Genomic DNA, 17273 nt, shown 5'->3' with positions numbered 1-17273 from the left:
ATGATGCAACTATCACAAACCAACTTCCCCTCGGGATAAATACATTATATTTTTTCTGGTTTTGATATCAAAGCTTTACTCGTTGGTTATAGTAATGCAAATGTAAGCTTGTGTTCCAGCCTGCGTATGAACCATATGAAACAACCCAGGCAGCAGTGTGCTGCCCCCCCTGTGCTCAGTGATGGTAAAATAAAAATGGATGTTGTAAAATTGTTTTTTCCGCTCTATCCCATTTGGGGTAAGGCTCCAGTGAACACAGCATGGCTTTGGCTTCTCTGTCTGCTGTGTAATCGGACCGTGACCTGCTTTCTGTGCATCTGACCTGAGTCCAATAAGCAGTGAGCCAAAAGAAACTGTCTCACCTGTTCACTTTGTTCTCTCTGTCCTGCTTCAGTCTCCTGCTCTTTGTGGAGATCTCTTAAAACTCCAGTCATTATGCTCAAATAGGCCAACCAAATTCTGGCCAGGTGATATCACCAAAATCTTCTTTCATGATAACATTTCCTATCTCAGTAACAATATCATGATGCAGTATATAGTCTATATAAAATAACCACATGGTAAATCCTGTTTTTGTATACTCCCTTGTGCATTAAATACGTGAAAATGTGTAAAGTATTTTCTCATTTAATATGATATACAGTTATTATGTTAACATGCCTGCACACACATACAGTGTCATTTGTAATCAAATTAATAAGATAATAGTTTAATTTAACAGAGTTTGATAATTTTATAAGAAATACAGTATGAGTTAGCCTGATGCCTGACTGGAGAAACAATGGTTAAGATAAATTAATTTGATACGATGATTTTGAATGTTTCTTTCTGATGAAAAGATTGAGTTATATACAGTATATGGAAAGATGAGTATATATTCCCAACACCCAGACATTTTGTAGGCTGCACTTTATCTATTCATTATACATTTATAAAAGACTTATACACAAGTAGTTGGAGCAAAAGTGGATTTTGCACACAGCTGAGGAGGTCTGTGAGTCCCATGCTTTTCACTTCCTGCAGATCATCCACTCCACAGGCCCGCTCAGTTTTATCTTTGATTCTTAGCTCTCCTCTGCAGACTTCAAAGAGAAGTCTTGTAACAGACTGGAATGATCCGATTGCTTATTAACACAGCCGTCTTCCTCCAAACGACAATACCAAGTCTTCAAAGTCAAAGTCAGCTTTATTGTCAACATTTCTACATGTGTTATACAGAGAAATCTTAAAATACCGTTTCTCGCAGTCCCACAGTGTGACATATATACATAAAACAAGATACAAAAAGGGCCTAGATAAACGGGGTATAAAACTAAGTAATAGTAGTAATAAGTACTAGTTAATAATATATTTAAAAAAACACAATCCACAGAACATGAATTAACATTAATATATATAATACATTAGTGCAAAAGAGAAAATGATGTTCAAAGTACAGTTTCAGTGCAGTAGCAGCGGAGATGGGTAGAATAGTGAGTGGTGCTGGATGAGGGAAGGTTGTGTGTGTGTGTGGGGGGGGGGGGGGGTGGTTAAAGTCCAGGTCCATTTGGGGCAGGATGGAAAGGTGGGAGGCAGAGGGGTGAGGTCAGGGGAGAGATGTCAGAGGGGGGGAGGGAGGGAGAGAGGGGGAGAGGAGGGAGGGGAGAGAGTTCAGCATCCTGACCGCCTGGTGGAAGAAGCTGTTCCTCAGCCTGGTGGAGCTCGAGCGGAGGCTGCAGAACCTGCTCCCTGAAGGCAGGAGGCTGAAGAGGCTGTTGGAGGGGTGGGTGGAGTCACCCACAATTCTGAGTGCTTTGCTGGTGAGGCGGGTGTCCTAAATGTCCTGTAGTGATGGGAGTGAGGCACCGATGATCCTCTGGGCAGAGTTCACAATGCGCTGCAGGCTCTTGCGGTTGGAGGCGGTGCAGCCTCCAAACCACAGCGTGATACAGCTGCTGAGGATGCTCTCAGTGGCGCCTCGGTAGAAAGACAGCATGATGGGGGGTGGTGCTCCGGCTCGCTTGAGCTTCCGGATGAAGTACAGGCGCTGCTGGGCCTTCTTCGCTAGTGCGGTGGAGTTGTTTTTCCAGGTGAGGTCATCTGTGATGGTCACACCCAGGAATTTGGTGCTGCAGAAATCTTGTGTTTCTTTGTGGTCATTTATTGTCTTTTTGTTGTCGTGGTCATGCACCTACACAAACATTGCTATCATGCCATAACTGACACAGTGACCGACTGACGGATTGGTAAATTCCACATAGGCCAACTCAAAAGGAGAGAGAAAATTGATAGGCTAAATGATGTAAGGGCACAAGTATTTAAAACATCCAAAAAAAAGCTTTAGTGCAATTTCAGAGGAATTTTCTGACAGAAACCCAGCCCTTCACTGGAAGTAAGATGTTAGTTGTATTCAGAGTATCAGGTTTGAACTTGTTGGATGCTTTAGTAACAGCTGAATGCCTCAATGCAGAAAAATGAGAGAAATCTCCAGACTGTTTGTGCCTGGAGAGAAATAACTACTCAGACAGAGGGCCAGCAACACCCAGATTTGACAGTCATGACAGCATTGAGTTTAATACTAATATTTTAACCATTGGTTCATGTTAAAGTGAAATATTCTATAGAGCAGCAGGTGTTGCAAGTACAGAAGTTCAACTCAGGGCAGAAAGTGATATTGACAGTGACGCTGGATATACCTCAGAAGAGGTTTTTTACTTCATTGCTTTAACATCACATCAATCATATGACACATTTTGAAAGAATGTCCTTTCAGGCATATTATCATGATGCAATTTGAAATAACACACCTGGTGGAGTGATCTGAGTTCACTTTAAACTCACTTCTGAGCATGCCCATATCATGGTTCCAGCTTCTCAAATGTGAAGATGTGCTACTTATTATTTATTTTGATTATTTTAATGTATTATTAAATCTTGCTTTTCGCTTTGGGCTCTGGGTTATTGTAATGACATTTCTCCCTATTTTCTTATATTTCTGAAACCATAAATATATCATAAAATAATCCTCATAGTCAGTAGATTAATGGGAAACATAAATAATCAATAGTTGTCGTCCTATAAAAAGTACTTACAAAATGCCTCAACCAACCATAGTCTCTCATAGTAAATAAATTAGTAATAATTACTTAATACATATTACTATAACAGTCACAGAGGGCATTGTCTGCCTTCGTCCCAATTACCTTTAATGAAGTACTTTTAAGAACAAACCATACAGAAGAGGGCCGTTAGTCATTAGTACGCCAGTGCTCACATCCCACCACCAGGGGGCAGTGTGTCAAATCAAGAATACCCCCGGATGTTACAACGTTGTACTTCCGGTTTGGCGGTAAAGCGTGTGCCGCTCTGCTGTGCGAAGTACAAACGTTTTGTGACGAACAAACATCCCATTTATTCATTCCCAGACAGCATTTAGTAGAACAGAAATGGTGAGTACTTCTTACAAATGTTTGATTCTCAATCCTTTTATATTTTGTTGGATTGTTTTTGCAAAGATAGTAGCGTGTTTGCTAGTTAGCATTAGCTACGTTAGCTACTCATTCATGACTTCACGTTAATGAATGAATCCCCCGTTTTGACGTGCAGCATGTGTACAATGTAATATATTATCACATAAACAGTAATAAGGCCAATGTTTTATTTATTCGGCAATATTAGTTAATATCACCGTGCAATGTTGCGTCCCTTTGTTTGGGTTTGGCCCTGTTTCTGTGGAGAGAAAGTCGCCCCAAACTCCATTGGAAATCGTACAATTTAACTAACATTTGCATTTATGAATACAAATACTTTGTTGAACTCTTTAACTTAAACACTAGCCTTAATACAAGTTTCTAACGAAAAAACTCGCCTTTGTCTGTTTGGGTTTTCTGAAGGTGATATGCTAAGCTACAATTATTTGGCACAAACTATGTCATTTAGAGATAAAACCAATTTGTGTGACAATAAGTTATACCCTGGATAATTTAAGTATATAGTGTCACATGTGTGTGTAATCAAACTAACACAGCCAAAATGAGCATATAGTAACCATTTCATATTTTTCCTCCATAGAGTTTACCTCTGAACCCAAAACCATTCCTGAACGGTCTGACAGGAAAGCCAGTGATGGTAAAACTGAAGTGGGGAATGGAGTATAAAGGCTACCTGGTGTCTGTGGATGGCTACATGAATATGCAGGTGAGAACAATTCATTGTATATGCCTTTTTCCATTACAGATGGTATTTATTAAACACAGATTTGTGCACTAGACCATATTGAGATTTCAGCCAAATTCAGATGAATGTTCAGTCAGCCGACCACAAAGTGAGAACAAGTCCCGCCTTTCCCCAAAGCAACAAAAACATTGCATAATTGTGTGTGGTACTGCCTGCACACTGGACTCAGGAAAGTAGCATATTTTAGAAGATCCTTCATCATATACTTTATGAGCTTTGTGAGAAACACTCTATTTTCATTACATGGATGCAGGCATCTCTGATTCTGCAGTTTAGTTGTGGAGACAGCTCTTTTCTCTTCTGCTTGATTTATTGGGTTTTTATATTAATATCATATTTTAAGTATCGACCATAACCGTTCACATACATGCATCCCTTGAACTTTTTATATATACATGTTTTTCTGACAGCTGGCAAACACAGAAGAGTTTGTGGATGGAGCATTGGCAGGTCACCTGGGTGAAGTGCTTATCAGGTATGAATCTAAAACATATTTCCTTTTTCATTCCATAAATAACACACTAGATGCTTATTATTCAGTAACATTCATATTTAATGTAAGATGATGTATTTGATGGAAAACAGGTCAATGCAGCACTAACTGAAAAAGGCCTTAAAAAGCTGTTTTTGTGGCAAAAAAAGATTTTTTTGGTGGCTCAAGATTCTTAACTTCTTTAACTAACATGCGTTAATAATTAACATGTCGTGTTTAAAAAAATCAATGATGTAAGCAAAGGCTCCACACATTCAAACCTTTGTTCTTCTGTCTTTTTCCTGTGCATCTTTTTCTGCCAGCATTGTGTTCTAACCAGTGTTTTACCCCCCAGGTGCAATAATGTTTTGTACATCCGAGGTGTAGAAGAGGAAGAGGAAGATGGAGAAATGAGAGAGTGATGAAGAGGACCCGGCCCTGTTGTGTGATTGTATCTTGTAGTTGAGTTGATGTGTGTTTGTGTTTTCACCATGTGAAACAAATGAACGCCTGCGGTTTAGGTTTTTTTCAAGCAGTTTCCAATTTTCCTTTTTTTCTTTACTTTGTGAGGCAATTTTTATGTTGTGACTTTGTAATACAAACACAATAAAATGATTATTGTACCCTTTCTTAAACCTGGTTGTTGTGGTTCTTGAATGTAACAGAAGCAGCTTATGTAAATCCTTCTGTAATTATTACTGGATTTCTGTGATGTCTGTGACAGAAGCCCCGCCTCTGTGCACTTTAAACCCTGCAAATATTTGCCTTTTCCCAAACTAGTTTGAAGCCAGTCACTCTGAAGCTTAGTGTCTACTTTGAAGGAATTAAACATGTCCAGAAATTACAGACTTCTGGTGAAGAATGCCAAACAGGTGGTTCTGATCTGCAACAACGGAGAGAAGTTCATGACCAAACATGAGATACTGAATCTTTGTGTGATTGAAAATGGAAGCATTGTGATAGGAAGGTAAGCATCAGAGGTTACTTCATACAATGTGACGGGCATGAGGGGTCACCTTCTGTTAAATCTTGTAAAGGTTAATGAATGAATGTAAGGCAAACTGTGTAACTTCCCGTAATACCTGCATGTCAGCACATGCAGGATCTGCAGGTTTGATAGTTTAAAAATGGCTGTGGTGGCTTATTACACCGGGGAGAACATGTTGGATAGCTGAAAACTCTGGGAACATTTCTATTACTGTTCATTTTATTTCCCTTTATTAATGTTTACATTTACAAAAATAAAGGTTCAACCTTTAAATAAAAAACATGTCCGTCTAAGCTTTAGCCAGAGTTGTACTTGGTGCATGTTCACATCCAACCTGTGCTTGAAAATGGTATGTTAAAGAAACCAGAGGTGTAAAGTAACTAAGTACATTTACACAAGTACTTTACTTTGGTACAATTTGGAGATACTAATACTTTACTTGAGTATTTCCACTTTTTGCTACTTTGTACTTCTACTCCACTACAATACAGAGGTTGATAATTTACTTTAACTCTACTACATTTATTTAATACCTTTAGTTAACTTTGCAGATGTGGATGAATGATGTGAAATAGCAAGTGTTAAATCAGAGTAGTTCCACCTGGAGTAAATTCACAAGCTACCCTGCAGTATACAAAGTCATTCAAACTAGCTGCACCTTTACCAGCTTTGAGAACACTTTAATGATCAATCATTATAATATATATATAAATATGAAATGGGCCAATCTTCATGAGTACTTTTACTTTTGATACTCTTAAGTATATTCTGATGCTAATACTTTTGTACTTTTACCCGAGTAACATTTTGAATAGAGGACTTTCACTTGTAAGTGAGTATTCCTCCACCTCTGAAAGAATGTTACTGTGTCTCTAGTGACGGGCTGATCACAGCTGTGGGTCCTGCAGAGACCATCAGAGATCAGTTTGCAGGAGCCACCTTTGATCAAGTCATTGATGCTACAGGAATGTGTGTCCTGCCTGGTGAGTATCTGCTCCATAGGGTTTATATCAGGGCTATTCAATTAGTTTGGAATGGGGGCCGGTTGATGAAAATGATCCAAAGCAAGGGGCCGGGAAAAAGATGGCTTGAAATATGAGCAATCATATTTAAGAGCTTCAGATACAGTAAATACTACAACAGCATAGTGGAGTGCTTGTGTTTAATTCAATCAAACAACATAGCCCCAAGGCCTTTATAGATCTAAATGGCAAGTTCAGAACTCAGTAGGCCTACATGTTTCATTTGATTTCATTTAGGTGAAATGATCTAATCATTCACGCAGAGATGCAATCAATGACAGGAGTTGTCACTACAGTATAGTAGGTGGGTTCGAAACCCGAGCCCGTCGAAGTTTTCAGGCATTGTCTACCCCTCTATCTCTCAATGTAACACCCTCTCTGGAATAAAGGCACTATGGCACCAAAAAAAAAAATCTTAAAAAAAAAAAATTGATTACTTTTTAACATTATACTCAAAGGGCCAGTAAATATCACCCCGGGGCCGGATTTGGCCCGCGGGCCGCCAATTGAATAGCCCTGGTTTATATCATAGACTGTATATATAAAGGTTTATATGCACGTTTCAAACTGTTTAGAGGAAATGCATTACAAGCAGCATACATGTTCCAGTCTTTCTTTATGAAAATAAAATTGCCTTTAATCTATTTCATAGCATAGTAAATATTATAAACTGTACAATAGGTAACTTGTAGGGTCAGGTAAAAAGAGTAATACAAATATTGTGGTCTGCTTAAGAATGATAAAAGTACAAATATAAAAAGGTCGTTATAATATAAAAGATTCTGCCAAGTCAAACATTTAACGTTTTATAAGTGGTATCTTTAAAAGTATAAAAGGACGGTATGTCTTCAAAGCTTTATGTTATATTATGCAGCTAATATACAGTACATTGGTTTAATAACAACAAGTAGCAGATCAAGCTGTTAGTCTCGATATTTATTTCATGAGAAAGAAAAGAGATTTAACATCATGTGAAATAGTTTACAATCACAAAAAGTGCATCTGTTATTTACAGTTGTGAAGAAATGAGAGATGTTGTGTTGTATATTTGCAGCTTTTCTTCAAATAGATGCTATGTGTGATTTGTATTTTGATGTTGTTTTAGGGTTGGTTGATGCTCACACTCATCCAGTCTGGGCTGGTGACAGGGTGCATGAATTTGCAATGAAGGTAAACCTTTGTGTTCAATATATTTTGACAATATGTTTTTTTAAATTAAGATAAAGTGCTTACCACCGTCACTCACCACCACATGACAGTATATCCTGTTTAATTATATGGACATTTTACTTCTCATGTTTTTTCAATACTTTATTCTATTTTATTCTCTCTTATCTCTATTAAATATTTTTCCTTCATATTTATATATACATCTTTTCATTTTGTTCAATTCTTTAATTTTGGATATTTTATTTGTATTGCAAATTATTACTGTAATTTCTATCTTGTAAAAATGTAGCAACTGTCCTGACACATACAGTACTCTGATCTCTTGTATCTCCTGCAGCTGGCGGGCGCCTCCTACATGGACGTGCACCGGGCCGGGGGGGGGATCCACTTCACGGTGGAGCACACCCGGGCTGCCGGCCCCCCTGAGCTGCTCTCCTCCCTCAGCAGCAGACTGCTCCGGATGCAGCGGGCCGGGACCACCCTGGTGGAGTGTAAGAGCGGCTACGGCCTGGACCTGCACACGGAGCTGAAGATGCTGCAGGTCATCGAGGAGGCCAGAAACACCCTGCCCATCAACATCTCCTCCACCTACTGCGGGGCCCACGCAGTGCCTAAGTGAGGATGCTTATCAATATCTAATTTCACATTAGCTGACAATAACTCTGTTGGGGAAATATTTTCCTCGGCCCACACCTTTCAGAATCAGAATACCTTTATTAGTCCCACAGAGGGAAAATGTACATTGTTACAGCAGAAAAGAGTCAAAGACAGCTTAAGGTTACCCAAGTAGCATGCATATATATATATATAAGATACAAAAATAAAAAGTTACACAATTTACAAAAAACACATCCTGTAACAGTTCTGAGGATTTAGCAGCCAGGTATATATTGCACAGTTTTTAACGGCATATATATATATTGCACATGAGTGTTATAGTCAGTGTAATCAGTTTGTACTACCTTGGGCTGCTGTGCTCTCAGTGTTTTGTCTCCCTGTTCCTGCCTGTTGGCGTCAGCTGATAGAGGTGTTATACTGCTTTATCTTGTTATGCACAATGTTGATTATTCTCTCAGAAACAGCTAAATACATGGGACTGGGGTAGAGATCTTCAGAATTGGCAGCACATGTCTTGTGAATTCTCCGGCCGAAGCTCCAAATAAACCATCAGTGTTTGCCATCAAAGCTCCAGCTCTCCTCGAGTCTCGTTGCTTCAGAAGTTTCCATCACACTTTCCAGCGAACACTATCTCTCTTTAACTCAGAGGGAAAACAGTGGAGGAGGCCACGGAGGACATCCTGCAGGTGCAGCTACCCAGGCTGAAGGAGCAGATGTCTGCAGGGACTCTGAGGGTGGACAACATCGACGTGTTCTGTGAGGAGGGGGTGTTTGACCTGAGCTCCACCCGCCGCATCCTGCAGGCCGGCAAGGACCTGGGCCTCAACATCAACTTCCATGGAGACGAGCTCCATCCCATGAACTCTGCTCAGGTAGCATTGAGGTTTATTTGGTCACTTTAAAGAAAGAGGAACTTCCCATCTTAGACATATTCTATTTCTATTACTGGTAAAACTGTATTTGCATAGTCTGCCCACAAATAGTTTGTATAGTATTTTACATTTAAACAGCTTATTGGCTAAGATTCAACAACTGGTTTACTTTGTCTGGTGATCTAAAGATGTGAAAATCCACTAACACAAGTACATATTCATACAGCAGTTGTATTGAGTTAAGTTTTGTTTTCATCAGTTATGTTGTTAAACTCAACATTTTGGTGATTTATTTATATGGTGTTTGAAATATAAGCTCCAAAAAATAAGGGGTAATGTGAAAAATGTCCGAGACCAACATACCAAAACTTCAAAGATGTTACCAGGACGTTTTGAGCACTATCATTGTTTTACTGTGTGTGTGTGTGTGTGTGTGTGTGTGTGTGTGTGTGTGTGTGTGTGTGTGTGTGTGTGTGTGTGTGTGTGTGTGTGTGTGTGTGTGTGTGTGTGTGTGTGTGTGTCAGTTGGGTGCAGAGCTCGGAGCCTCAGCCATCAGTCACCTGGAGGAGGTCACAGACCAGGGGATCGCTGCCATGGCAACAGCGAGAACCGCCGCCGTCCTTCTACCAACGACAGCTTACATCCTTAGGTACTGTATCACCAGTGCTGGAAAGTAACTAAGTACATTTACTTAAGTGAAAATGTAGTATTTGGTTTTTATATCATGAGGTTTTTATTACCAAGTAGGTTGGCACAGACAAGGAATTTGTCTTGGTGATCAGCAGCATAGCAATTAATACAGTGCAGAATATTTGTATTTTTAAACCCACTAAATGTATTTGACAGCTTTAGTGACTTTGGAAATACATTGCATAAAAAAATGCATATGAAAAGTGTGTGTGTGTGTGTGTGTGTGTTGTGTGTGTGTGTGTGTGTGTGTGTGTGTGTGTGTGTGTGTGTGTGTGTGTGTGTGTGTGTGTGTGTGTGTGTGTGTGTGTGTGTGTGTGTGTGTGTGTGTGTGTGTGTGTGTGTGTGTGTGTGTGTGTGTGTGTGTGTGTGTGTGTGTGTGTGTAGGCTGCCTCAGCCCCGGGCCAGGGACATGTTGGAAGCTGGAGTTATTGTTGCCCTCGGCAGCGACTTCAACCCTAACGCCTACTGCTGCTCCATGGTGAGTAGTGTTGCATGGTGGGTAAAACTCATCTCTGTCTCTATGATGCGATTATTAGTGTTTACCTCTCTCTGTCTCTTCTCCCCCCTCCCCCCCCCCAGCCGATTGTCATGCACCTGGCCTGTGTCAACATGAGGATGTCCATGCCTGAGGCTCTGGCTGCGGCCACCATCAACGCAGCCTACGCCCTGGGGTGCTCCCACACACACGGCTCCCTGGAGGTCAACAAGCACGGAGACCTGCTGGTCCTCAACACCACACGGTACATCAAGTCAAGAGTTACACCCACAGAACAGTATTAGTCTTTTATAATGACACTAAGTGTTTGAGACAACTACAATTATCAAGGAAAGGTAGATGTAAACATGCTTAATGTTCATTAACATATTCATATCAAATAGAAAAAGCACCAAACTCTAATAAATTGAGGTGTGTTTTACTTGTTGCATTGATTTGGAATCTTTAGGTCATATGACATGAAATCTTTAGGAAAAAAACAGAATTACCTCCAATAAATTGTTTAAAAGAATTCATGACACAACTGTGACCAAGTATGGTGTGCTCCATAAGACACTTTAATTATATATTTTTTAAGCATCATTTTCACTTATTTGAGAAAGTTAGCATGTATGAGTGTAACGCTGATCTCCCCTGTGTGTTCTGTTGCAGATGGGAGCATCTGATCTACCAGCTGGGGGGGCATCAGGAGCTGATCCGCTACGTGATCATCAAAGGAAACATCGTTGTTGATAACGACAAAACTCTGGACTTGTAACCATAAGACAAGTGAAGTGGCCGATCCACAGCTTTAGGATTTTAAGGTAACACTTTGACATTTCTGGAAATATCTTGGCCTTATTATTTCCCTGTATTTCCCAAAATGTAAAAGTGTTTCTTTGCTAATATTGACCTTTAAATCTGTTGTTGTCACTAAGACGTTATTGTGTATGCTGCCTGTCAAAGAAAGTGACTGAGGTGAATCATCTATTACTATCTGTCAAACACATGATTTAAGATAAATGTCATGTTACCTGTTGATTAAAATCCACTTCTCTATTCAACTATCTCTGTTTCATTAATCAGAGCAAAGCCTGCCTTCATTCAGTTGCAGGAATGTCATTATCACCTCAGAAACAGGTACAATTATCCAGCAAAGTAATCACACAGCTAATTGATTGGCATGATGTGACCTTTGTTAATGTGTGACCTGACCTGGTGCTCACCCTGCTTTTATCTGTTTGCAATCTTCGAGCTGCTGCATGACCGTCAGGGTGAGAGCTGATACTAGAACCACAGGGTAAAGATTGCAGGAGCAAAGAAAACTGAAGTAATGAATCAGTTATCATCAGAAACATCACATCTGTGAAGAGTGTTTTATTTAAGGTATTCGTACACAATGCTTAGTAGTCTTATAATTTAGACCATAATCACATTTTACTTCAACCTGCTATACTGTGACTTTTAGTTGACATACTATATTATGTTTTTTATGACATTTTTGAAGTACTATGCAATTACTTTTTTTAACATAATATACTGACCTTTTTTCAGAAATGTTTGACACTATGATATGAAGTATTTTTTATCATACTATACTATGATACTATATTATGATGTTTTTTTTGACATACTATAGTAGGACATTTTTCTTCACTGGCCTTTTTTTGGTTCTTTTCATCATAGTATACTATGATTTTTCTTTCTGAAATTTTTTCGACATACTATGTCATTTTTCAGAAATGTTGGCCATACTATAATAAGACTTTTTTTCTATTAATTTGACATACTATATAATATTAAGTATTTTTCTGGAACTTTTGATGTACTATACTGACATTTCTTTCTGAAAAAAATCGACATGCTATACTGTGACAATTGTCTGAAGAATGTTGCCACACTATACAAGCTTTTTTTTGACATACTATACTATGACATTTTATACACGCTATGGTATAACGTTCTTTTTCAGAATGCTAAATTATGAAGTTATTTTGGACATACTCTACTTTGATGTTTTTTCTGTTATAATTCGACATATGCAATTTTTTTTAACATATAATGTTTTTTTCTGTAGTTTGACATTTTGCAGGACCAAACAAAACAAAAGTAAATTATCAGAAACATCACAAATGTGAAGAGTGCTTTTATTGAACATGTTAGTACACAATACTTGTTTTATCTAAATGTACACACATCATATATTTTTCCACAGGCAGAGTTTAACAACCCCAAAAAATAAATTCTCCCCACTCTTCCACTTTACCTGTGTTCAATTGGCCGAGACAAATTGCAAATATTACACATAAAAACATGCATTAAAGTGTGTTTTTAAAAAGCTACCACATGGAATACTACATTAATAGACAGAGAGAATGTGAGATTTAAGGCTATAGTGGCACACGTGACAACTCTTTTGTGAAACCATGGTAACAGTCTGGGACGATCATCAGGCTTCATACTTCTTCCCCGCTCGGTGGATCTGCTGGTAGAGTGTCATCGAGAAAGCCATACCAAGGAGCTGGGAAAAGAAAAACGTGTTAAAAAGAAGAAAAAAAAAGAATTGTACAATTCTACTTTTTACTTTTCTATGAGATAGTATGTATTAAAAATCTTTGAAATAACTCATACAATGTTGTGCGATTTATTACATCATGATGGTTTTTTTCAACATACTATACACTTTAATGTATAAACTGTGCTGTTATATTTGCTGTAAAGTGTCCTTACTGTAAGGTAATTATTATATGTACAGCACTTTGGCTCGGCCAAAAATCGTTTTCAAAATGTGCTATATAAATAAAACTTGATTTGATTTGATTAATATGATGTTTCCAACATACTATACTATGACTTCTTTTTGACATACTATACTAATGACTTTTTTTCTGAAATGTTCGCCATACTATACCATGAGGTTTTTTTCGACAAATGTCAATGACATTTTTCTAGACATATTTCCAGTTTTGGACATAAACTTATAGTATGTCAAAAAAACTAATTGCAAATATTACACATAAAAAAACGTAATATCATAGTATGTCGAACATTTCTGAAAAAGTTTTAGTATAGTACGTCGAAAAAAAACAACTATACAAGGACCTTTTTTCTGATAATTTTGACATACCATACCATGATGCTTTTTTGACATACTATACGTTTTTTTCGACATTTTATACGATGATGTTTATTTTAACATACTATACTATAATATACAATGAATTATTTATCCAAAATAGTTTTCTGAAATTTCGACATACTATGGCGTTTTTTCAACATACTATGACATTTTTTCTGACATTTACTATTCTATGTCTTTTCAATGTTATTACAATACAATAACATATGTGCCGTTTGCAGCCTGCGATAAAGATCTGCTTACCTGTATAACCAACACACACATGGCGATGGTTCCCAGAAGGTGTTTGTTGTCATCCAGCCACTGCTCCACCTTCTCATAGCAACCCTGAATGGAAGCCCACATCAACAGTATTTAGGAATAAAAGACAAATGACAAATCAGAAAGTTTAAAGCAAACACTGTGTGACTTTTGCTTTTGTTTATATTCAGACAACAATATGTTTTGACTCTTATAAACTTGTCACGGCACAACTTTATCACAACTTCAAAGACTTCGTAGCCACAGATAAACCCACTGACCCGTGTCCAGAAGGTGTTGGTGGCGTTGCGTCCGCAGCCCGGGTAAACCTGCTGGCAGCAGCGGTCAGGAACCCCGTTATCATGCAGGGCGATGAACCAGTCGTTGTGGTCGTTCACACCGCAACACCGCCACTGTGCACAGGCAGGAGAGAAGGAAACAGGACAAAAATATACTATATTAATTGCAATTTAATGACATAAAAAAGTAATAGATAGCAAGTAATACAAATGCAAAAAAAGGCATAGTGTCAACAAAGTACAAATAAGTCCATATAAGTCATAGTAGAGTTTGTCATGAAAAAGTAAAAGAATGTTCATAGTATAACACAATATCATAGAATAGCATATCAAAAACATTTTTTTAAAGTCATAGTATATCATAAAGTATAATATATAATACTATAAACTTTATAGTATAAAGTATAGTGTTTTTTCATTAAAAATTTATTTTTAGTTTATTTAAAAAAGTTATAACTTTGAGATTTGTAATTCCATTACATACAAATGAAAGAAATGGCAATGGTTAATAGCATACCTCTCCCTGTATGGTGTTCCATGCATCCCTGAGACCAGCGTTGTTATCAGTGTTGTACAGCACCAGGCCTTCTTTCAGGTCCCGTCTGGCATTATCACTCACCTGGGCAAACAAAAAAAAAGGTGGTCATACTCGCCCACAGCATGAGATGATTGGTTAATAAATACATAATGTTCTTTCATGGAGTCTTACCTGGTCCGTGTAGACAAAGAACAGGATGAGGAGGATAAGTTCTGCCAAGAGGATGATCAACAGAACGATGAAAAACTGGAGAAAAAATTAAATAAAAGTGTCTTTTAAACTCAACCAGAGAAAGAAAAAGCAGAATGTTTCATTCATATCAATGCGAAACAGTGATGCCTCATGGGTAGTGTAGTTTACTCACACTCAGAAGCAGACACTTGTTCTCCTTGATGGCCCCAAGGCAACCCAGGAAACCGGTCACCATGACGACGGTGCCCAGTGTGATGATGAGGTTGGCGGCGGAGATCGAGGGGAAGGAGGGCGACAGGGTGGCGAAGCTGCCCTGAGACACCGAGAGCCACACCCCCACCCCCAGCAGCCCACACCCCCCCAGCTGAAACACACAAACACAGGAAACTCACACACTTCCTGTTGATTTATTGATAATGAAACACTTTGGCTGGCATTCTGATCTGTTTTTGATGTTTAGTAAAAGTTTCTGGCTGTGTGTGAAATATTTACCCAGAAGAGCAGGTTGAAGAGGAAGAGCATGTATTTAACGCAGCAGATGCAACCTCGAGCCATGATTGAATCGCCAGGCACTGCAATATATATGGAATAATAGTATATGATAAAAGGGAAAAAACATCGCAAAAATATGTCATGGAAAAAAAGTAATAGTATAGTATTTAATAAAAAACAAAAAAAGAGTCACAATTATGTCATAACAACGTTTTAATCTAGATTGCTTCATTTACAAGTATACTATACATCACAAAGACTGGCTATGGTTAGGTTTTCTTTCCTCTATTGCAGGTTGTTTATGTTACCACAAACATCACCACACTACAAACTACAGTATGATGTCACCACAGACATCATACTGTAGTTCACAACCTCTTAGTTTCTCGTTAAATCCCACTGACGGTAAACATTTAGTTCTACATGTCATGTCATGCTGAAACCACCCAGAAATTACAAGAGGTAAACTTACCACTTCAACTAGCAGGAGAACAGAGGAGCTCTAGATGTGTACCTGCAATACACCAGTGAACACAAACATTCACACATACTGTTTATTGTGTACAGGCTTTTTTTTTTTTTTTTTTAAACGCACTTGCTTTAAATTATGCCAATTTTAGTCTTTTTCTGTAATTAAGAACCAACAATGCTCTCTTTATAGGCCCATCCCACATTAATTACAAACTCTTTTATAGAAACATGCATCTTCCAGTAACATGTACACCAAAAAAAACACATACATGACTTATGTTAGTTACTTCTATATGAGTCAAAGACGTAACATAGACTTTGTGGAGTAACTGTACACTGAAAATAACAGCTACACGATAAATGTCATTTTTCTTTTATAACCCAAGTTTTCCAGTGTCAAATGTACATTTAAAGAAAACTATAAATAGATAAAAAATGTAAAAAGTAGTATATGTTGGCCAATAATTATTTGCAGTACAGAAAAACCTATCCATTACGTTGGAGATGAATTAGAGAGACAGCTACCCTTTTAGATAGTAAAATAACGACGTATCAGTACAAAATCAAAGTCAAAATTCTTTAAATACTAATTTAAGGGATCCTTTATCAGAAATGTTTGTTTATGATTATATATATCAGTTGTTGAGCTCCACTAATAGAACATTAATGGCCAATTGTTTTGATAGTAGATTAGTAGTTTACGTTAGAGCTAAAAAATACAAATGGAAGTGGAAAACATTGCTTAGGTAGTAGAAAATAATGGACATTTAGCTTTAATAGAAGATATATTTTTTAATAGGTTGCTTGAAGACTTGTAAATGAAACTGCTTTAAATGCTTTTTTTGTTTGTATTATTTATTTATATGCGACAGAGGTATCTTCTATCTCTAGAGGACGTGACGTCAACGGTCTGAACTTCAGTTTGCGGTTTTCGGGAAAGTTTGCTTTAAATTAGGCAAAAATAAGCACTAAAATCAGTGCTAAACGCACTTATTTTCATATTTCGTGAGAATAAAGCATATTAGGGTTTGAATACAGAAAACTAAGATCTCTCTACTGGAGGTTCAGGCCGTGATTGTTTGGTAGTCCATGCGACCAAGCGAAGGAAAAAGAGGGATAGTTGTGCTAGTTTCCTACCGTCTGCTATGAACGCATCTCCCCGCTAACGTCTCAGGATTCAGCCGGTAAACACCTCCGCATTCCGGCTTAACTTCAGCTGCTTTCCCCTCACAGCATCCCTCGGTGTGAAAACATAAACCAGACTGCTGTAAATGATTGTGAAGTCGGCTTTGAAGTTTATTCGATGGCTGAAGAACAGGAGGAGGAGGAGGAGGGTAAAATCTTTGGAGGGCGGAGCTTGGCGGAGGACGGACCCGGGAG

The 17273-nt window shown here is 38.2% G+C and overlaps 3 protein-coding genes across 3 annotated transcripts; 2 read left to right on the top strand and 1 right to left on the bottom strand.

Moving 5' to 3' along the window:
- Positions 1-3257: 3257 nt before the first annotated feature.
- On the top strand, positions 3258-5316 carry snrpf (small nuclear ribonucleoprotein polypeptide F). Its single transcript, XM_034133256.1, has 4 exons — positions 3258-3428; positions 4051-4176; positions 4626-4690; positions 5043-5316. Exons 1-4 carry the CDS (start codon positions 3426-3428, stop codon positions 5107-5109), a joined length of 261 nt encoding a protein of 86 aa, XP_033989147.1. The 5' UTR covers positions 3258-3425; the 3' UTR covers positions 5110-5316.
- On the top strand, positions 5316-11586 carry amdhd1 (amidohydrolase domain containing 1). Its single transcript, XM_034133255.1, has 9 exons — positions 5316-5654; positions 6552-6658; positions 7803-7867; positions 8205-8482; positions 9132-9357; positions 9882-10006; positions 10432-10525; positions 10627-10787; positions 11195-11586. The coding sequence occupies exons 1-9, from the start codon at positions 5518-5520 to the stop codon at positions 11298-11300; spliced, it is 1299 nt and encodes a 432-aa protein (XP_033989146.1). The 5' UTR covers positions 5316-5517; the 3' UTR covers positions 11301-11586.
- A 1050-nt stretch (positions 11587-12636) lies between these two features.
- Positions 12637-17251, bottom strand: LOC117485066 (tetraspanin-9). Its single transcript, XM_034133665.1, has 9 exons — positions 17031-17251; positions 15895-15936; positions 15423-15502; positions 15103-15294; positions 14910-14984; positions 14718-14819; positions 14183-14314; positions 13905-13988; positions 12637-13043 (listed from the first exon to the last, which is right to left on the bottom strand). The coding sequence occupies exons 3-9, from the start codon at positions 15483-15485 to the stop codon at positions 12972-12974; spliced, it is 720 nt and encodes a 239-aa protein (XP_033989556.1). The 5' UTR covers positions 15486-15502; positions 15895-15936; positions 17031-17251; the 3' UTR covers positions 12637-12971.
- Positions 17252-17273: the final 22 nt, after the last annotated feature.

This window comes from Trematomus bernacchii, unplaced genomic scaffold (assembly GCF_902827165.1).
Source record: "Trematomus bernacchii unplaced genomic scaffold, fTreBer1.1, whole genome shotgun sequence".
Lineage (NCBI taxonomy): Eukaryota > Metazoa > Chordata > Actinopteri > Perciformes > Nototheniidae > Trematomus > Trematomus bernacchii.
This window is presented reverse-complemented; position numbering and strand designations above follow the sequence as displayed.

Excerpts from the sequence above, each read along its gene's own strand:
- snrpf (XM_034133256.1), top strand. Across the intron at positions 4,177-4,625 it reads ATGGCTACATGAATATGCAG|CTGGCAAACACAGAAGAGTT; the intron begins GTGAGAACAATT and ends TTTTTCTGACAG. Across the intron at positions 4,691-5,042 it reads CTGGGTGAAGTGCTTATCAG|GTGCAATAATGTTTTGTACA; the intron begins GTATGAATCTAA and ends TTTACCCCCCAG.
- amdhd1 (XM_034133255.1), top strand. The coding sequence starts at position 5,518 with ATGTCCAGAAATTACAGACTTCTGGTGAAGAATGCCAAACAGGTGGTT. Across the intron at positions 8,483-9,131 it reads GGGGCCCACGCAGTGCCTAA|AGGGAAAACAGTGGAGGAGG; the intron begins GTGAGGATGCTT and ends TCTTTAACTCAG. Across the intron at positions 9,358-9,881 it reads ATCCCATGAACTCTGCTCAG|TTGGGTGCAGAGCTCGGAGC; the intron begins GTAGCATTGAGG and ends TGTGTGTGTCAG.
- LOC117485066 (XM_034133665.1), bottom strand. The coding sequence starts at position 15,485 with ATGGCTCGAGGTTGCATCTGCTGCGTTAAATACATGCTCTTCCTCTTC. Across the intron at positions 14,315-14,717 it reads GGAACACCATACAGGGAGAG|TGGCGGTGTTGCGGTGTGAA; the intron begins GTATGCTATTAA and ends GCCTGTGCACAG. Across the intron at positions 13,989-14,182 it reads CCAACACCTTCTGGACACGG|GGTTGCTATGAGAAGGTGGA; the intron begins GTCAGTGGGTTT and ends GCTTCCATTCAG.